At 36.7% G+C, this 20,702-nt stretch overlaps 1 protein-coding gene across 31 annotated transcripts in view; it reads right to left on the bottom strand.

Moving 5' to 3' along the window:
• Nucleotides 1-20,702, bottom strand: part of AFDN (afadin, adherens junction formation factor) — a 127,555-nt gene that overhangs the window by 27,030 nt on the left and 79,823 nt on the right. For all 31 annotated transcript variants that reach the window (XR_002421456.2, XM_065057651.1, XM_065057654.1 and 28 more), the window contains 3 exons: nt 17,992-18,190; nt 17,122-17,225; nt 14,961-15,047 (listed from right to left, as the gene is read on the bottom strand). Coding sequence is in view for 30 of the 31 variants with exons in the window: in XM_065057651.1 (XP_064913723.1) it covers nt 14,961-15,047; nt 17,122-17,225; nt 17,992-18,190 (390 nt within the window). In the remaining variant the exon portion in view is untranslated. The remainder of the gene's footprint in view (nt 1-14,960; nt 15,048-17,121; nt 17,226-17,991; nt 18,191-20,702) is intronic.

Raw genomic sequence — 20,702 nt, 5'->3', positions numbered from 1 at the left:
ATTTTTCTTCTATCATTGACTGACAATAAAACATGTTTCTTTGTAAACTTTTCATTAATCTGTTTGTCTTTCAAAGGAATGTGATGGTCAATGTAACCAAAACTATTTCCCCACAAACAAAACAGAGCAATGACATGTGTGTATCAATAATAATAATATGATAAACATTCTTTCCAGCTCACTTTATTTTCTCCAATCCTGAGTAACAAAAGTTTGTGCATCTGTAAAGCTGTTAGTCCGAACAGAAGAACACAACTGTAAAGAAGTTAGATAATTGTGGAAAGCAAGAACGTAGTAAGCAAAAAAAGATGGCTTATTCCCCCAAGATTAATTAACCTACAGCACATTTTCTTGAATATATAGTCAATTACAAAACCCCTAAAACTTTTGCAACTGTTTTTGAAAAATAATGTAGAAAATCCCAAAAGAAAAAAAAAAAAAAAGCCTCATCTATAGCAGTAAACTCTCCAGTGCTACCAATCTAGCAGTTTTTCTTTCACACTCAAAGCAACATTTTTGCACAATTCCAGCAGAAACTATAGTGTCCTTTTAAGAAAAAATGTGAAAAATCCTTTCCCTTAAGTAATAATTTAAGGAAAATTTTCAAGGTGTAAAAATGAAAACCACCACAAACCTACTGCTACTTCTTCATTGCTTCCAAATTAGCAGCTACGCTTTTTAATCACAGCTTTCAGCTGGAAAAACCACTTCTACAAAACAAGTGCCATCAACACACGAAAAGCGATCAACACAGGCTCCAGTTCACCTGGGTGACAATATTCCTGAGCAGAACACACTCCTCCGAAGACCTCCTTTGTTTAGCGCTGTTATCTGTTGCTACGTTACAATGCACACCCAAAGCAGAGAACCACAGGGAAAAAGTTTAACAAAGGTATTAACTGATCAGAGTAAGAAAAGGGAATTACATGATATTTTAAGATTCTGATACCTCAAGTATTTTAGACTTAAGCTTCAAAATGAGAAACACCTCCATTCTGTGCTTTTACAATATGGGTAAATAACAAGTACTGAACAACAACCCAAATAATAAAAACTGCATAAAGCACAAAGAACTAAATTTGAAAGTCAGCAGTGGAGCACTATTTATGCTTTTCAGTATTAAAAACCAAACAAACCAACCCCAAAATAAACACTAAATTAATTACAATGACACTAGCAGTGAACTTATATGGACTCTTTTTTTCAACCAAATCCGCTTCCTCAAATCGTTTACAGCACAGCACAGCTTCATAACTGTACAAGAGAGGGGTTGCTTGGAGGTGACTGGGCCAAGAAGGGAGGGTGACGTTATTCTTGCTAAGCTGTTGTGCCAACTTCTGTCAGGTTACAGCAACTGCGTACCCGTGCTAACAAATGCATCATCGTCCAGGGCTCCTATTGACTTGTCAAGCAGTTCTGAGCAGCATCTGCAGAACAACAGTATTCTAGTGGAAGCTGAGTCCCAAAACAATTGCAAAACGAAAAACGCCACACTGATACAGATCCCCACGCAGAGAAACAAACTACACATGGGGGGGTGGGCGGAATCTTATGAACATTTAAAGTTCCTGTTAATTTTAAGCGTTTTACAGCCTGTATGGCAAGCACGCTCAAAAGACACCAACTTTCCCCAGGCCCACCCATTCCCCTCCTGAACAAAAAATTCAAATAATCCTACTTTAGCAAGGAATGGAGATAAATAGTACATCACAAGTAGAAATAAATACATCCTGTTAAAAAAAACAGAACACCTTTACTGATGTTATTACACAATGGGATAAAAATGTCTCCAGTTTTTTCCAGGAAGCTTAATTAGCTGTGAGTAAAAACATCAAAAAATTCCTGGAAATAATCTTCCCCATTCTTGAGCTTCTTCATCCTTAAGATGCCAACACACATTGGAAACGGAGAAAAACAGGTCTAGTACTCTGAACAAAGCCACTCATTTACATGACATGCAGTTCCCCTATAAAGGGTTTTTTTTAATCATTTTACACTTCCCGTAAGTAGTAATTTAATGTTTTAAAACAGCAAAAGTTGAAAGATGTTAGCATATTGTACTTTCAAGTTTGGCACATACTTAAGTTTAGTCAGAGTATAAGAATCATTAATCCTAAATTTGCTGTGACTTACAGGTTGCTGCAGGAATTCTATGACAATGGGGAACATTTTCTTGCATTTAGATGGAATTTTAATAGATCTTCTAATTCTACTTGGCAAGCACAGGATACTTCCGCATACAGAAGTCTGCTTAGAATGGGAACTCAGGACTTTATCCTAAATCTAAATGAAGACAGTAATGTATGGGAAGATATTTAAGTGACAAGACTACCTTGTAAAAAGTAAATAAACAATGCGTTCTCCTCCAAGAAAGAGAGCAAAAGGAGCCACAAGTCAGGAGGATAAGCAACACACTGAGGTATGAAATGCTATCAACAACTCCAGCAATTAAACCTCATCAGAAGTTCTATTTCCCTTAGATGTGGTTTTACTGAACCTGTGTGGTCTACATGCACTACACAACACCACCTAATGTGGAACAGAAAAAACCTAAGCTTTCATAAAAGAGGACTGTCTTTATTTTTATCATAGTAGCCCAGTTTCAAATAGTTCTTATCACAGAACAAAAAGATGTTCAGGAAAAGATGGAGTCTAAAATTACAACCTGAGGATATAAATAAAAGCAAGGAAATAAAACACATGAGAAGCTTGTTAAGTTTGTTAGACATTTGGATGATGGTGGTTGTTGGGAGTTTCACATCAACACTGTTCATAGGTCAGAGGCTGGATAGTACATGGAAATCTAGCTCTTCTTTGGAAATTAAATGAAAACTTCAATTTATTGATTTGGTACTCATTTGGCCCTAGTTTAGTATAAGCATTGTTCAACAAAGTTCAGCTACATTCCAGTCTGTAATAACAAGAGACAATTTGCTGGTGATTTGTAGTTGAATTCTCAATGGCTATTCTCAAATGTTTGGGTAGACCCTACATATGAACTGACACTGAATCTTCTGCATACAAGGTCTGCACGTGAATTGATCTCAAAAGGCTGATGTGCCTACACTAGTGCCTAAAGATTAAATATTTTATAAAATATTTATGCCCCTTCATAAATCAATTATTTTCAAAGCAAAACCCCCTGACCTGTTAGAAGAAACTAAAAATCTCAGACTATATTCCCAAACCACAAAGTAACACATATAAATACTAAAACAGCAGAGGATTTAATGAACAAGTAGCAGTTTACATGTATAAGAGAGAAAAATTAGCAGTAGTTATCATTTGTTTCAGAGGATGTTTTATCATTCCTCCATCATGAAGTATAAAAAAGACACAAAACCCCAATACTTTTACAATATCAACAGAACTTGATTTCAAAATACAACCAAAGACTACAGAGCAAAGCAGTCAACCAGGTGGAACTTCAGCAAGAGCTTTCAGCTCTTTCAAAAAACTCCCTCTCAATGAATTCACAGACTGAAACAAACAAACAAAGAGTCAACATTACAATCTCACTTGAAAGATGACAACCTTTAGCTTTTTTTAATTACATGTATAATATAAATTAAATTGACTTATACAGACATATTCCCCTATTAATTCAGAAAAAGTACTTGTTAAGTACTTATATTTGGGAAATTAAGGAGTAACAAAAATTCTGTAAATTTTCATTTAGAAATGTCTTCTAAACAGGCAGTAGGACAACTAGAAAAGCATAAGCTTTTTTTTTTCATAAGCTCCCAGGACATATCACCAGATATAAAGGAATTTAGTAAAGAATTGACTGAATAAACAAACAAATTAACTGACTGAACCACTTTCTTGAAGGGTCTGAAAGATTAGGTTCTGAAAACTCATGCAACTAGGGCAATCCTCTAAGTTAAACAGCAGTTCTGGCACCTCTGGTCAACGTAACTTCAACCTCTAGAATGCTGACAAAATATATTTAAGAGTCACGACAGTGACACAGTGTGTGGGGGGAAGAGACCAAAAAAAATTAAAAGCACACCTTAAGGGTGAAGAAAGTAACACCCCTCTCAGCTCCACCCCCCCCGCCCCATTAGGTTTATTTATGGGATTTCCACTCTTCAAGTCACACAACCTACAACCTCAAAAAAAAAATCTGGAAATTCACTGCGAGCAGGAGGATGGAAGGAAAACAAAGTTGATATAATGAACACAGCAAAGTCAATCACCCATTAAAGGCATCAAAACACAAAAATATGCTCAGCTAACTAGGATTTACAACAGCCAAAGGTATGCAAAGATTACACATCTGTTGTCCAAGTGGGCATTTCCCTTTTTAAGTCCGGTGTGATTTTATGCTTGACTTCAAAAATTCTGTCATTTTAAAGAAGCCAAAGGTGCAAGTTGGATAATGCAATTTAATCTTAGCTTTTGAGACAGTGTAACAAGAAACAAGTCATTTTCCATCACATCCGCTTATCACCTGGGCCATCTATCAAGCAACACATCAGTGTACAGCAGTCCATACTTGTTTTCACAGTTAGTGTTATTTTGCAAGCCCCTCCTTGCTCTAACAGGACTGTGCCCAAAATACTGCAGTTGCTTAAAAACTTACTATGCAAACTACAGAAATAGAAGAGGCCGCATAGAAAACATAAAAATTACAGCCACTTCTATAGAGTAATCAGAACAATAAGGAAAGGAACAAGATAAACAACACTGATCTGAAAATGAAACAACTAGTCCTGCATCAGAAAAGTCTAAAAATCGAAGATGTACAATGTAGAAATGAATTAAAGAAAATATTTAAGGAGAACAGATTTTGTTGATAGTGGAACTATGTCACAAGGTGAATTTCATAAGATTTCCTTGTCAGTAGCACACACAGGAAAATCTGGCTCACGTACATTTCATCAACCATAAAATCAGAGCACGCCATACAGCACAACTGTATATAAACCAGCAGTCTGAAGAACAGGAACATCAGATAGAGCCTTCCTAATGGCAGCGTTACCCATAGCCCACGAGCTGGTGACTCACTCACCACAGAAGCATTAAAGGCAGGCAGAAGAAATCCTGCCTGTTCCTCCTTCCCATTTGGCATTTGCTGGGACAAGCAGCCGTAACGGCACAGGGGAGAGAACAGGCGGCTCTCCTTCTGGGGAGTGTCACCATGCAGCTGGGTTCCCAGGAGAGCCACCCACACCAGGCCACCCCACATTGGGACCTTCAGCCAGTGGCATGGCAGGCTGGAGATGCTGGGACAGCCCCACCAGTGACCCTGTGTGAGGGTATCAGAGTGGGGATGAAGGTCTGCTTGCTGAAGAGGTGATGATGAACAGTTAATCTGCTCCCACCCTCAGACATTGCACCCCACAAGCAGCTCAGCTGGATCACAAGCCAGCTGTGCTTTCTGTGAGGCTGGGAAGTTTTAGCAGATTTTTCTGTGAGGCTGCAGTTTTAGCAGATTAGTAGGACGACCTAGTTATTTCAATACCCATTGCTAGAATTAAAACTATGAAAACTATTGCAAACTTTTGCTGTTGTTAGGAATAACAGCAAAATTGTACTATGAAGTAATTAAGGCAAAAGTATGCATCCACAAAACATAAATGCAGGTACGGCACCTAACCAAACCAGTAACACTCCCGACAATTAACAGTAAGGTCTTGTCATTACTTGTTCTAAACCATCATTTGCCCATACCTGTTTAGCTTCACATACTTTGTTTATCACTCCAATAACTGGAGCAACGAACATCTTTCAGTAAAGACTGGCAGAACAATGTTAGATTAAAGAAAAAATATACACTTCAAAAACAAGGGTTTTTTTAACATTACATGTATTCAAAACTACTTTTATTTACACAAAATGCAAGAAAGCCTTCCTCATGAGCTTTCAATACTGTTTTGATGATTTCTGTCTGAAATACATGAATATTTAAATGGTTTCAAGCTTCACATAGATGTAATATGAAAAAGTAGTCATGAAGGTATCTTTCACTCTCCAATTATAGTTTAGCTGAATCCACAAAAAAGTGCCATACAATTTCAACATAATATTCCAGTTGAAGTGCTTTCAGATACCAAGATTACATGTCAAAACACTCCAATGGTTCACATAAAACATTTCTTAGATTTTGCATAATTATGCAAACATTTAAAATATTTCACTTTAATGATGTAGATATCACATATGTGTATGTATATACATATATACATACATATACAAACATATTCTGCTGAAATATTAGGTATCTCATAAGATTTCAAGGATGACACTGTTTCCCCAAGTTGGTCTTTTCTGTTAAGTTTTTGCTGTATTTTATAAAAACAAAACAATTTAAAAGCAGAATGAATCCCTGTAACTAAAATGTCTTTAAAAAAAAAAAACCAAAACAGAGACAGAAGTGTAGCTATGGAGCCTGATAGCAGCCATCATGCCTGAAATCTCTTATCTGCCTACACCCAGAGTAGACTTCACTGATTTTTATCACGGCTAATTCTCTGATTCCAGAGTCTTAAGTGTACATAGAAGATCTCTGTATGTTTTTATAAACATCCTTAAAGGCAAGTTTATGCAAGAGAATCAAGTCTCCATCTGACTTCCCTGGCAAGTAATTAGTCTAGAAGCATTTAAATAACCCCAAGCTTGTGAGCATTTTAAAGAACACCAGTTTACTAAACTATGCAGCCAGTTTACAAATGTACTGTCTGGAAGGCAAAAGCAAAGATTTCTGATCACCCAAACACACTCATTCTCTAAAGCTGCATGCATTCTGTAGGTTACATCTGGATGAGTACATATTTATCTACCCTACGTACCGAACGTACTGCGGCTATGGCTCATGGAACTACTTGCTGTCGGCACAGAGGAATGAGAAAGACGAACTTTGTAGCTACTGGTCCTACCTCTAGTGAAGTCAAACTTCTCTGGACTTGAAGATCAGAAAAACCTCACTTTGTCTGAGGAAGCAAAGGCCTTGGCCACCTCAAGACCAATGTGGAGACTCTGGAAATCTGTTATTGTTAAACGAAATACTTCAGAGCATGCCATATATAATTTCCAAATATAAATGAGGTGAACAAGCCTACTGTATGTAAAACTGGTCTGTTAGTTGTGGCTACAGCTGCCATGAGTCATGTCATACCTTGACTTAAAAAGAATTTTAAAACTGACCCATGCTCCACATATGTAAACTTCTGCTTTCCTCCCTAAAACTATCTTCCACAGTCGGGGGAGAAAAACAAACATTTTTGGAATTGGACAAACTACAGTCACAAGCTGCCAAAACATTTCCAATTAAACAAAACAGGCCATGGAGATTCAAACTTTGGTGACAATCAACATTATTCACAGGCAAAGAAACATCAAGGATTTAACAGCTATGAACAATTCCATTGTAGCTTTAAGTTGTAGTGGCTGGGAAAACAAATGAAAAACAAGTGTCCTACTATTCAGAGGAAAAAAAAAAGCTGGATTGCAAGGAGTACCATATCATGTGACTCTGGAGCATCCAGCAGCTTAGAAACTTCACATCCAGAGTATCCAGAAATTCTGTTTACAAATAGTCTCGCAAGGAGTAAAGAGAAAAAAAAACAAATCTGAAGAGTTCTGTTGTTCTCTTCAAAGGAATGAGGGTTACTTGTTACTTTTTTATAAAAGAATGTTTGCAATCAAGATTGATTTGCACACAAAGCAAGCAATTGAATACACCCCGTATCTTCCTAAAGTGTGCTTCTCCCAGGAGATAAAAGACCAAAGAATGCAGGATGTTCTGTCACTGACTTCCCTGAAATGACATTAAAAACATATGCAGTATTGTAGTCTTCTGTGTATGTAGTCTTCTTGTTTTTAAAACAAACAAATCAACCAAAACAACAACAGCAATTATTGTATTTAGAAACCTTCATAAGGCAATCAGATGAACACGGAATGGAGGCAGGCTGACACAAATAGCTGTAGTGTCTTCGGAGCTGGACAGAAGTAAATCAATTTGTAACACATGCTCACACTCTGGAAACAGTGTTTCTAATAGGTATCATCTTTGATCCAAACCAAAGCAACTAAATGAACTAGCTAAAGCAATTGACCTAAAGTCTCATTCTGAGACCATAATCAAGTCTGCAGCAGTTCCTTCCCAGGTGTACTTTACTCTTGCTCTCATGAAAAGGAAAAACTGCTAAGTAAAAGCAAAATGCTTCATGCATGACATTTGTAAAAGACTAAGCAAGTTTTATTCATTAGTCTTTTTTAACCTATCTGAAAAGGAAGCCTCTTTTAGTATTATAAATGCTGCAACTTAAGATTGATATGACATTCTACAAACGCATAAAGGCACTCTTAATTTTTAACAATATGAATTAAATACATGAGCCTGTTTGATTCCACTTCTCTTTTCATTTTAAAGGAAAAATCTTTCATTGAGCTCAAGGAAAATATACTGATTGAGCTCTATTTCCCCAAATAAGGGTTAACTTTTTAATTTACGTTTGCTATAGATATTCTGTGAGTAGTGACACACTAAGGTTTATTCAGTTATATGCCAGTCTACAAGTTTTATCGCAGATTCTGTGATGCTCTTCCCCGTTAAGGCAACTTGGAACCGATGTCTCAGCTTAACCAGGTCTGCAGATAGGATTTCACAGGCAAGACATACTAGGAAATCTATTTTGGAAAAAAAAACAACAAACCTATATCTCTGCACTTTTTTTGAAGAAATGAGTCTTGGCTCTATGGCGAAGGAAAAACTACAACCGAAAAAAAACCACAGCAACATCTTCCACATAATGGTGCTCTGCAGTTTCAGACGGATACAACTTAATCCAGTATCTATCTATACACTAACGAGTATTATTAAGCACCTAAATTTGTACTCCAATCAAGAACATTATTCATACAGGAAAAAGTCTACATTTCTGAAAGTCTTCTTCTTTAATAGGAGAAAAAACCTTAAAATTTAAAAGCTCTATTAATTAACATGTACTTAAACGGAATTTTGGAAATTATTTGAATGCCAAAGTCGAATGAAGTCCGGTAGAGGAACTCCAGCTAAAGCCTATGTGCACTGTAACTTTTGCAGGCTTGCTAGCAAGTACCTGCGTACAGAAGGTATTAGTGCTAGGAGGAACAGGCACATGAAGTTTAAAACCCGCTTTGTTCCAAAAGGCATTCAATACAAAAGTCTGGTGACCCGTTTGCAGCATCAATCTAAATACAAACGAATGAAGAAGACAAACACTTTACTTGAGTAGGGCTCCGGTCTCACAGCTAGTGAGAAGAAAAATCATGCTGTGCTGGCATAAAGTTTATTTTTTACACAGCATATGAAAGCGTTAGTAAAATTTTATAGAACATCTACAAGGTACCAAAATTTAACCAAATACCCCGTTGGAAGTTATGAATCAACAAGTAAAAGGCAAATTGTTAAACACACAGCTACTTATTTGTTCATGATGAAGACTGAACTAGGAACCCACATACTATCTTATTCCTGCAAAACTTAGAAGTCTGTGCTGGAAATGGCAATTAAATACTAAGTTTTTACTTTAAGATCCTCCTAAGAAGTCTGTTAAGGCAGCGTCAGTAGTTTAGACTGCCAATGCAAATTAGTATCAAACATTAAAAACAAAACAAAACCAACTTCTAAATCTTCTAACTCAAACTCTTCAATTAATTCAAGTTGGGGGGAAAGGGCAAAATTTTTTCTTCAACACTTAGAAAGCACAGACACAAGCAGACTTCAAATACTGAGGTATCTGAAATCTTAAGAAATCTTGAAACCTGGAATACAAGTTCAGAGCTAACCAACAGTTAAAATAATCCCATCAACTGTCTATATTTGCAAATGCTGAGTGGAGAGAATCAAATCTGTGTATTATGTTATCAGTATAATTAACTATAAAACTAATTTTCAATTTTGGGAAAAAAAAGAAAAGAAGTTTAAGCCTGTTCCTTCTACATAGATCACCTACATGGTATTTGTAGAATAAACTTTCAGAAAAATTTCACATTGAAATTGATACTCCTGGTAGTCTCAAAACCTCCTTAAATGTAAGACCTTAAATTCACTGTTAAATATAAAATGACTAGGAACAGTTTAGAAATAAAGCAATATAGAATGATATAATTAAACCTTAAGAACAAACAAGGTTGCCAAATAATACAAGTTATTTATGGTTAAGATGCCACACACTTGTTTTAGGTACATAAGCCCCTTCCCCAGAATATTAATTGATGAACTTTCACACCCGGTGTTCGAAATGCTTCCTAGCAAGCGCTATGAAAATATTTAATCTGACCATCTGTTAAAAAACCTCAGAAAATACACTCTGTATTTTAAGGTGCTTGTATATATTTAAGGAAACTTTTTCTGTTATACTAATAGAAGATGACTGAGCCAGAACTAGAAGCGTGCCATACTTTAAAGAAATAAATCGTAGCATACTAATGAATTTAACCAGCCAGTGAAGATTAATCAACAAAACCTGCTCTATCATTCTTGCAGAACACGAGAATTCTTTTTGTGCAGTAGCAATCTAAACAAAATTTAAATGCTCTATTCTGTGAGTGTGTTGAACATAAGATATCCTAACTGCAATGTATTTGCATGTTTTGGTCTTTTCAGAAGGGTCTAGAGAGGATTGCAAATCCTATATATACTGTTTGGGATGTCAGTTTTAATTATTCTACTAAGACTTTATAAGGGGAAAACGGACTTTTAGAGGAACCTGGATTAAAGCCAACTAATGTGACAAGTAAACAGATCACAGGTCATGCTATTCATGCTCTGCCACAGTAAAACAGTAGTTATCACACCTGAAACTTTAAATATTAATAGTCACTTCCACGAATTTCAGAAGTGCATATGAAGAACGAGCTAAAAAAATTAGTTTTTTCTTTCTAGATTTTAGAAAGTTAGCTGCTAATATCTGACTATATTTAACCGCATGCTGTATTACATTGTTGCTACGCGAACAAATAACTACTGGCAAGTTTAAACAAGCAAGAGAGCAGGAGAAAGTACAGGGATAGTATTTAAAACTTCAGAGAAAAACAGCCCCAACAGAAACCTGAACAGACTTACCATGGATTCTGTTCTTCCAACAACAGAAAACCACATTTTGATCTCCGGGACTACAGATCCTTGAAAGAAAAAAAACAATTCTCCACTTCTCTTTCAGCCCTCAACAGCAACTACCACGCTAGTCTGCTGGGTTTTCCAAGATACCCATCAAGATAACTCGGAGCTGGATGCTATGACACAGTGTTAGCGTTTATCAACACCAGCTATAACCAATACAATATTCAGACTCTTACGTAATCAGTTATGCTGTTCTGACTTCCATGTACTTTAGAGGCTTTATTAACCTTTGAAAACTGCTAGGGAAAAAAAAAAAAAACGCCCTTTTGTGCAAAAGACAAAAATCCTCCAAATTAAACAGGAAGTAATGTGCTGGCCCACAGATGGCTCAGAAGTCACATGCGAAAGCCCCCAAAAAGCGATATATTTTTAAAGTAAACTGCATGCACACGCTGCTTCCAAATCATCTGGATTTCATAAAAACTTAACCGCAATGTGGTTGGGAGTCAGGCAGCTTTTAACATCAAAACATCTCTCAGGGTTAGAGTAACCAAATTCTGCACACAACCTCCAAAGGCAATACTGTTCCCGATGCCCGACCACTCCTACCAGCTACATTTCCATATACCTATTACAAAAGCTACTGCTAATAAAGCTACAGGAGTGTTACTGTAAGAAAACATGCAACACCTACGAAAGGGCAGAACAACAAGTTACCTTTTTGGATCACATCCGAAGCTATACAATTTAACTTTAAATAAAAATCAGTGTATTCAGTTTAAGAAATGCTGCTAGGTATTTCCCCCATTTAAACAACCCACACAAAACCCAAACAAGCACAACGCTGCCTACAGTGCTCTGGCAGCTAACAGTTGTTTCATAACTAAACTTGTTTTCTCTGACATGTATGTATCCAGCGTACATGCTTACGACATGGTTGCTCAAAGGGGCCGTCTTGCCTTGGAAAACACCCGCACAGCAAAGTCAGGCGAGGCAGGTGATGCATCATTGCTGCTCCCTGCAGCACTCCTGGCAGGCCTGTAAACTCCTATTTCACAGCTACTCATATTTTATTTAATTAGAAGCAATGCACTTAAACCTTTTATCTGTCATTAGGCAGAAAGAGGATCAAATACAGGGTTCCCCAGGGACCTAACCCTTTCATATTACTCCTTGACTCACCTCCTTTGGTTTTGGTTTGTTTTGACATTAAAGCCAATGTATTTAAAATCACCTAGTATCACAAATTGAAACCATCTATCATAAGAATAAGCAGATGCACAGCATTTCACTGAAAGTTGCATCACTTGCCTGCTTGTGTAACTTGAGCTTCAACTCCAATCATCTTCTTTGATCGCAGCAGAGAAGGTGTAACAATCGCTTGGCGATTAAAAACATTTGGAGCTGAAGCGGTTAAGGTATGGTATCTAATTTCCCCATTAAAACTCTTAATTAGCATAGACTTTATTTATCTACAACCCCCTGCAAACTAATACAATCTTAAAGAATTATCAAATGATAAATTTGGTAGATGTTTCCTCAGACATGAGCACAGCTTACTAGGAAAATGTAGATTTTTTTACAATGGGTAAAAGAAGAAAAGCAACCAGCAAGAATTATTTTTCTTTACAATGTCTGAGAACCTGCCCATTTCATCCAGCTCTAGAGTATCACCCACCCACACATTAACCAACTTCATCCAAAGCCAGTGACATGTAGGAGGAGCCTGTTAAGACTTAATGAGAAAGGCAAGGCCAGCACCAACATGCAAGGGCTGCTCACAGCCTGTTACTGAGCGCAACTATTTTGTCACCTCACAGGGGAAAAAAACCAACTGTTTTGCTAACCAAAGCTGAACAGTTTCAGGGTTGCCTTTCACTGGTTGGAGCAGAGCCTCCTGTCAGCCAGCCACTGCGTTTTCTTTTATTACAGCACTTTTGAAGCTCTCTAGAAACCAATAGTTCAATAAATGCAATTGGGTCAGCAATCAAACTGTGATCCTGTGCATGGTAGCAATATTCTGTATTTCTGAAACTGAATATGAGCTTTCATTTCTTCAACTATAAGGTACTTCCATGCAAGCATTTGATAGACAACCTTTTACTATCTAAACGTCAGAAAAACCTAAATCTATTCTCACACTTGCCTCTCCCTCTCATTTCAGCTATTCAGTTAGAGTTTAAAAAACTTTAGCAAACGGTGTACTGTATTTACTTCCTCCATTTTCCTCAGCCAAAGGAAAAAAATAAGAATTTTAATTCTTATGCTGGTAAAAGATACATGACCTGAGACATGTCAGAAAAATTATTAGTAGAAGTCAAGGAGACAGGAACAGAAAGAAAAAAACCCACCCACTATTGCTAGCTTCTCAGTCATACTCATTCTCTAATCTGCTCTGCCCTGGCCAGACTTGAGAAAATTAATGCCTGTGTATTCTTCCTTACTCTGCTGTTTTTATGAAACCTACTACAGGAAACACATGCTATTCATTACTTACAATAAGCAACTTTGGACCCCTTGAAATAACTCCTTGAAAATTTATTTAACTACTACAGCAACTTGTTTCAACACTTAATGCAAGATGACTATTGGTATCCAATGAACATACTGCTGACTTCAAATTAAGCAAAAGTTTCTCTTCAACATATTCTTAAACTGAAACAGAAATCTGCCTCTTGCTTATTTCAGATCAAGATTAAAGATGTGATTGTTTTAAAAAAAATCAGAATTCCATTATTGCAGCAGGTGCATAGCAGCAAGATGAAATGCAATTACTGCTTGAACCAGTGCGCGCTTCTGTAACTGTGCTGAGATGCGGACTGCTGCTTCCATCACTGATCATGTTGAAGAAATCATTAACTTGGTTAAATAACTTCTAAAAAACAATTCAAATCAAGCTTACACACTGACCAGCAGCACTGTTACATACTGCTAATGGACATCAAGAGTGTCAGCTGTTAAAACCACATGCAGAAGCCAGCCAGCTCCAGCAAAAAGGGAACCTTTCCCTCTGTTATATCCTGCTTCTGCCTAAATGAGAAATCAGATTTCACAGTTTAAAGTGGAAAAAAAAAAATCCACTGCACATTTTGAAACACTTAAGAGAAATGCAGATGGCAATCAGAGGTATTTAGTATTTAATCTGGTGTATCTCAAGATCTAATATTTGCTTCTTAAATTATTAACCCACTCGACCTAAGTAAGAGCAGAATACTGAGTTACATTTTTCAGATCCTGAATAGTTTCCTGAATAACTGCTGGTTGTTAGCAACATACACCTGACACTTGGTATTCCTCTACATGTGTCAAAAATAAATTTTAAAAGCTGATACCATGCAAGATTACTGTTTCAAGAACAGCCTATGAAATGAGCAAAGTTGTAGAAAAAAATAGCACTGTTTAGAAGTAATTAACTACGTGAGATAACTTAAAAGCAGTAAAACAATCATGTTTTCAGCTCATGCACTCAGTGCCAAGGAAGAACACAGCATTCTGAAGTTTCATGTGCTACACAGTGAGGAGACATTAGGAAGGACTTGTGCTCTGTTGTACACCACATGATTACAACAAGGACTTTTGCATCATCTATAACAAGCTTAAAATTCAAAGATTATGTCTGCTACATGATCCAGTCAATAAAGCAAAATCAACCAACTAGTGGAGTCCTCCATCTGGTGGTTGCAGTTATATATGCATTCTATACATTACTATGTAGTACTACTAGGAGCAGCATACACCCACAATTTGGGCAAGTCAGGGCAGAAACACTTTCCAGCCAGAACAGAAGTATGATCAACATGATGTGCACAGCAAACCTAAGGCAAATAGATCTTTCCATTAACATTTTCCACAATAGGCTGATTTAAAAAACACCTTTTTTCAGTAACACACAAACTGACTTCCATACCTTGGCAGCAACAATACTCAGGCCCATTCCATTTTGTTTTTTTAGTGTTACAGTGATAATCTCAGGTTCTTTCCTCAAAGGCTGAGCCTATCAAATAGGGAAGGGGAAAGAAGAAAAAAAAAGACAAGAGTTCATATTTACTGCCAGGCTATAAAAATTACTGTGCAAAATAGTTAATCTATAATCAGAACTAAGTTGTTAGTGCAGCAGAATATCTCACACCATAAATAATACATCTGGTACTCCATTTTAAAGGTAGAATCTCTTAACATTTGATTAATATGGATGCACATTATCAAGTACTACACCTGTGTCGCAAGCACTGCTGAAGCTTTGAAGTCAACCGTTGTTCTCTAATTCCATAAAGAGATTATTAATAATTCACAATTTGAAATGTAACAGGTCTACAAAACTGTAGTAACTTTTAATGAAAACTGAAGTTCAGACTCAGTAGGCACCTACTAGAAAGGTGAGGCTCATCTATATGGAGCTCAGTTTTTAGTGCTGCATCTAGAATATGACAATTCTGCACAGATATCAAAGAGGCCCATTAATTTCAAAGGCAGAGATGAAGCCTTGAAAAAAAGTTCCAAAAATTTTCACTTCTGAAAATTCTGTAACTCAAATCCAGCCTGAGCCCCTAAACATGTTCAGTAATTTTTTTCCTATCTTTGCAACCTTGCTAGTTCACTCTACTCAAAAAGTTGCCATCACAATCTTCATTAGCTGAAGCATTTAAATTAAAGCACCCTGGCTGGTAAATACATACCGCTAATTAAAACCTGCTAACTGCAAGTTCCACAAGATCCATGACAAAGTACAAATATACATGCACCAGAGAGAAGAATGGTTAGATCATGTTATTTAAACAGTCTTACATGGTATTCATTTCCAGGATGAATGAAACAGTAGCATCCAATCATCCTGGCATTTCTTTATCAAGCCTCATTAAGAAGACTGACCAGAACACTACTTCAGCTTTTTCTTAGTATGAGGAACAGCGAGTACCCAGTATAACTTCACCTGATTTTTTTTCCACCAGCTGCCAAAAATGCACCTCTTTAGAGCAACAAAGGGAGAAGGAAGAGCATGAAGTCTCAAGAATGTCTCAGTTCTATTTTTCTCAGTCAAATGCCCATTTACCAAGACACTAAGCCTGCAGAGCCCGGCTTATCAGCAGCTCAGGACTGGTTTCTGCTGTATCAGTCATACTGCTTGAGGAGATGCTGCTCTCTTCTGTAAAGTGAGCACATTCCTTAGGACACCGCAGCAAGAGTGCGTAACGTCATCAAACAAATGGCAGGTTCTGAACAGAGTAAATGAAGCTTTGAAGTCCCTCTGAATAGCGAAACAGCAAGTAGCAACTATTTTTCACAGAAGGCCTTAGGAACATAGTTCTCATTTCATGCTGGCCTTCCTGATTTCACTGAAATACTAATCGTAAATATGAAGCTATTTCTGTTAGTTGCTCTAAAAATGATTTCACATAAAGCCATCATCTTTCCAAACCAAGTTGTTCTGTAACTTTTACGTTCTTGATTATCACATATTCAAAACCAAAACAAAACACCCACAATCCACCACAAAAAACAACCCCAACAACAACAAAAAAAACCCCTGTAACAGATAAAAGCCACCTCACACTGAAGTGAAACCCTTCTTTAATATGTATAATGAAAAGGAAAAACTAAGGGATTTTTTCCTGAAAACCTAGTAGAAAAACAAAACAACAACGAAAAAGCAAACAAACAAACAAACGAACACCACAAAAAACACCACAACCACACACATAAAAAACCCCCCAAACAGATGACAACTTAATACTAAACATTTAGGTGGTAACTCCCAATTTATAAACAAAAGCAGGCTGCAGCTCCATTCACAAGTTACTTACAGATGCACGTCCATATATATTTTTGCCTGAATTTAAAAGTAATTTCTTCACTGTTTACCCCCAGAGTAGGGGAACATGACAAAGTTTGTGTATGTGAGAATTGTATCACGCCACAGCCTAGAAAAACACCAACTTACAAATCACTGAGGTACTACAGGTTTAATTATGTAGCCTGTTCTTCCTAATAAGGATTACGACTCATCACGTGAAACAAAATGGCTTGCCAAGATATCAGTTTTGACAATTATTCACTGAATCAATACTTACTAGCTCAGCATTCTCATGTGACAGGTGACTTTCATAGTCTGCACCTTCAAAGTATATTGTCCACGTGCCTGGTGACCGTGGATGAGGTATTAGTCTACAAAAACCTAGAAGAGAAAGTAACAACAACAGAGTCATGGTATTTTCTCAACAGATCAATTAAAATGAAATAGCCTGTCACAAGGTAGTAGTATTTATCTTTTTATAGGCATTATTATGTTGAATCTTGCATCTTAGATGCCGTTATGTGCTTCACTGCAATTTTATGGCATATCAAGGATAAAAGGGTCATTAGGGGCAGTCAACATGGCTTCACCAAGGGGAAGTCGTGCTTGACCAACCTCATCCAGCCTTTTATGAAGACATAAAAAGGTGGATGGTAGAGTGGTGGATGTGGTCTACCTTGACTTCAGTAAGCGTAATTTAAGGGATATCCAAAAAGTACAATTTTGAATAAATTTTGAATACATGCATTAAAAAGGCCTTACTTGTAATAACTATACAGACATTTGTATGGCAAATTAATTATACTTACTATTTAAAGGATTTATTCTACTAGTCTTCTGCTCTGTAACCCACCGTACTTTCAAAACGGTCAGTTCCCTACTATTTCTTTTATCAATGCAAGAATAGGACTTTTCTATAGACTAAGTTGAAACCAACAACTGAAAGGGACAGGGAGAAAGGGTAAGGATTAAGAAATCATACATGCTTTTTATGGTTTGCGAAAATAAAACCTTGAAAAACACCGTATAAAAGATTGAAACATTCACAAAGAAAAATAAAGAGGTTTACATTTAACTAAAAATATTTTGCATTCCATGTTCGCTACACCAAAGAACAAGATCATTGTAAAACAACAGAAGAACTTACCTCTCTGACAGAGTGGATCTAAAAATTCTTGTAAACCACTTGGAACATTTCTGACAACATCACAGGAATAGCCATCTTCTGGTAAAAGAAACGGCAGCTGCAAGTCAGGATCCTCTTCCAGTTGGACTTCTCGGCCATCGCTGCGAGCAAGTTCATCAGCTGTATTTTCTGCAACAGTTACTACATTCTCTATCAATTCCTGGACAGAAGGCAGAAAGACGTTGTTACTATAATGGAGTAATTTTCATTAAGGAAAAAAACTCACATTAAGAAAACACTAAGACTCCAAGAAAAAGGACTTTGGAAAATAAATTATTAGCTACATAACTTCTCTGTTCCACTGGGGACAGTAAGTATGCTGCATTGCTTTATTTGATTAAATCCCATAGATTATGTAGTTAAATAATATTACAGAAACATTTTTTTACTTCAATATTTTGGTGTATGTTTTTACTTCATTTGAGGGTTATATTTAAAAATATATAGCAGAGAACATGTATGTGCAGAGGTGGAATCAGAGGCAGCTTTAAAATTTTGATACTTCGAGTGTATATATACTTCCGTAAGACTAAATATATAGAGAGGAAACAGAGAACTTGTGTAAACCAGGATATTCAGCTCCATTGGGACACATATACCCAAAGAGAATCAATGGCATATACAGTTCTCTAGTTTGGAAGTTTTATAGACCTGATGTAATTCTGCATTTCCTGGGAGCTCAGTATAATGTGAAAGATTCTTTAAGGTAGATACCTATTTCTGAAATAACATTGTAGAAGCACACAACACAAGAGTAGGATCACTCAATGCATGGAAGAGAACTTCTAGGTTTTATATTTGGTGCACAACTGCTCCATTTAGTATCACAAAAAGCTTTATGAAACCAGTGTACTTTGCACAATGTTACTACTGTGGCTGCACAGTGCACATGGCTGTTTTCCATCTACATTTTAGAGAGATCTGTAAGATTTCAGTAGGATATATGTTACTGGACTGTACAAACTGACAAAAATTATTTCCGAAGTTAAAAAAAATAAAATGCCTAACAACTCTCCGAAACATAAATGTCCAAGCAGCATTTTGTGTTTCTACATTGTTCTATAGATCTCAAATTACCCGAAAGAGTGCACAATCAAAAGGCTCTTCTCTCTCCTCAAGTGGTTTCTCTAGTTTTCTGTTACCTTATATGCCTTAGGCTGCCCTATGTCTCAGCATTATTCAGTTGTTTAGTGAAATAAAAAAAAGTTACAGGCAACTTTTAAAAAATATGTGAGTAGTAAATCTCTGAGCGCTCAGTCTCTTTCAAGCTGCATTATCTGCCTTAGGAACCAAGAAATCACCCCAGGTTTGACTCATCACTACACCTAAACAAGCAGGCAGCATCAATACTTCAAAGTATCTTTACCTTTAGCTAACCAGCATTGCTTCTGGAAGAGAACTCATCCCAGAGACATGTGCTTTTGCCAGCATCAAGGCAGAATCACTACAACTCAATTATCTGAAGCTGCTACAAACATTATGTGTATAGATCCCTTTACTACAAGTATTTGCTTTACTAAAGATTCAGACGTGTTTTCCAGTCTCTTTCTACAGCTTCTACCTGGCCTCCAAGGCCAGTTTAGCAGTTTGGTCCTAATCTCACCCCGGTTACACTAATACGTAACTCAGTCTGTAAGCCCGATACAACAATTTTATTACTAAAACACAACACAGAATACAGTTAAGACAAACCATTTGAATGTCCAGTTCCAGGGGAAAGCTGGATAAATCCAGCCTGTCTTTAGAAGTGCTCTTTGATAAGGGCCTTACTACCATAAAGGTGCTAATTTTTAAAAGAATTACATAAAACTAAGGTATGTAGAAGTAAATACATTTATATTCCTTTGAACCAATTCCAAGCCTTGACATTTTTTCACATTTGGCAGCAATATGGCGGAGTTTGAGCATACAAGACTTTTTCATAGCAAGGAGCAAAGAAGTCTCAAATACCACGTTCCCACAACAGGACAAACAAGCCATCCTATAATCCTCCCTCTGACACAAAGACCGCTTGTCAAACCTAGTGCTATAGTTCTTTGGAGGGCCCTAAAGAACAAGAACAATGAACCCTGGGATTCTACCTATGTGTAAACAAGCAAATATAAGCTATGTTCTTCAGCAAAAGAATTTTTGGTTTGCTAGCCAATATATAAAAATATATCCAAGCTACAAGTCCCTCTTAACACTTTTAGAACCATTCTGTTAGTACCTTTGATTTAATAAACAGATGTATCCAAAGTAATTTAAAAAAACTTGGTCAACAATGCATTCAGTTATATAAATCTTACATTATCTTTGCCTTTTAAGATTTTTTTAGATGAGTGAACTATCCTGTAATCATGCTTTACCTTAAGAGTTTTCATCCACGATTACAACTCTGCAAGAACACAAAACCTCTTTCAACTTTTGCCAAGATGATGTTTTGCATGGTTAAAATATAGAATAGTCAGTTATGTCCCAAATATCAAGACAAAAACCAGTTCTGAAAACACCTCTCTCTACATACATGTTCCATGTATCAATCTGTACATCAAAGTACGATCTGTCCACTGCTTATACAAAGGGATTCGAGATTCATGAATTTTTACATTCCACTGTGAAAAAATGCTTAGTGTTCCTGCTTCTTTCATTTGATTTCTACAGTCAAAATTCCAGTCCTTGTTTCTTGTGGT

The sequence above is a fragment of the Columba livia genome, chromosome 3 (assembly GCF_036013475.1).
Source record: "Columba livia isolate bColLiv1 breed racing homer chromosome 3, bColLiv1.pat.W.v2, whole genome shotgun sequence".
Classification (NCBI taxonomy): Eukaryota; Metazoa; Chordata; class Aves; order Columbiformes; family Columbidae; genus Columba; species Columba livia.
This window is presented reverse-complemented; position numbering and strand designations above follow the sequence as displayed.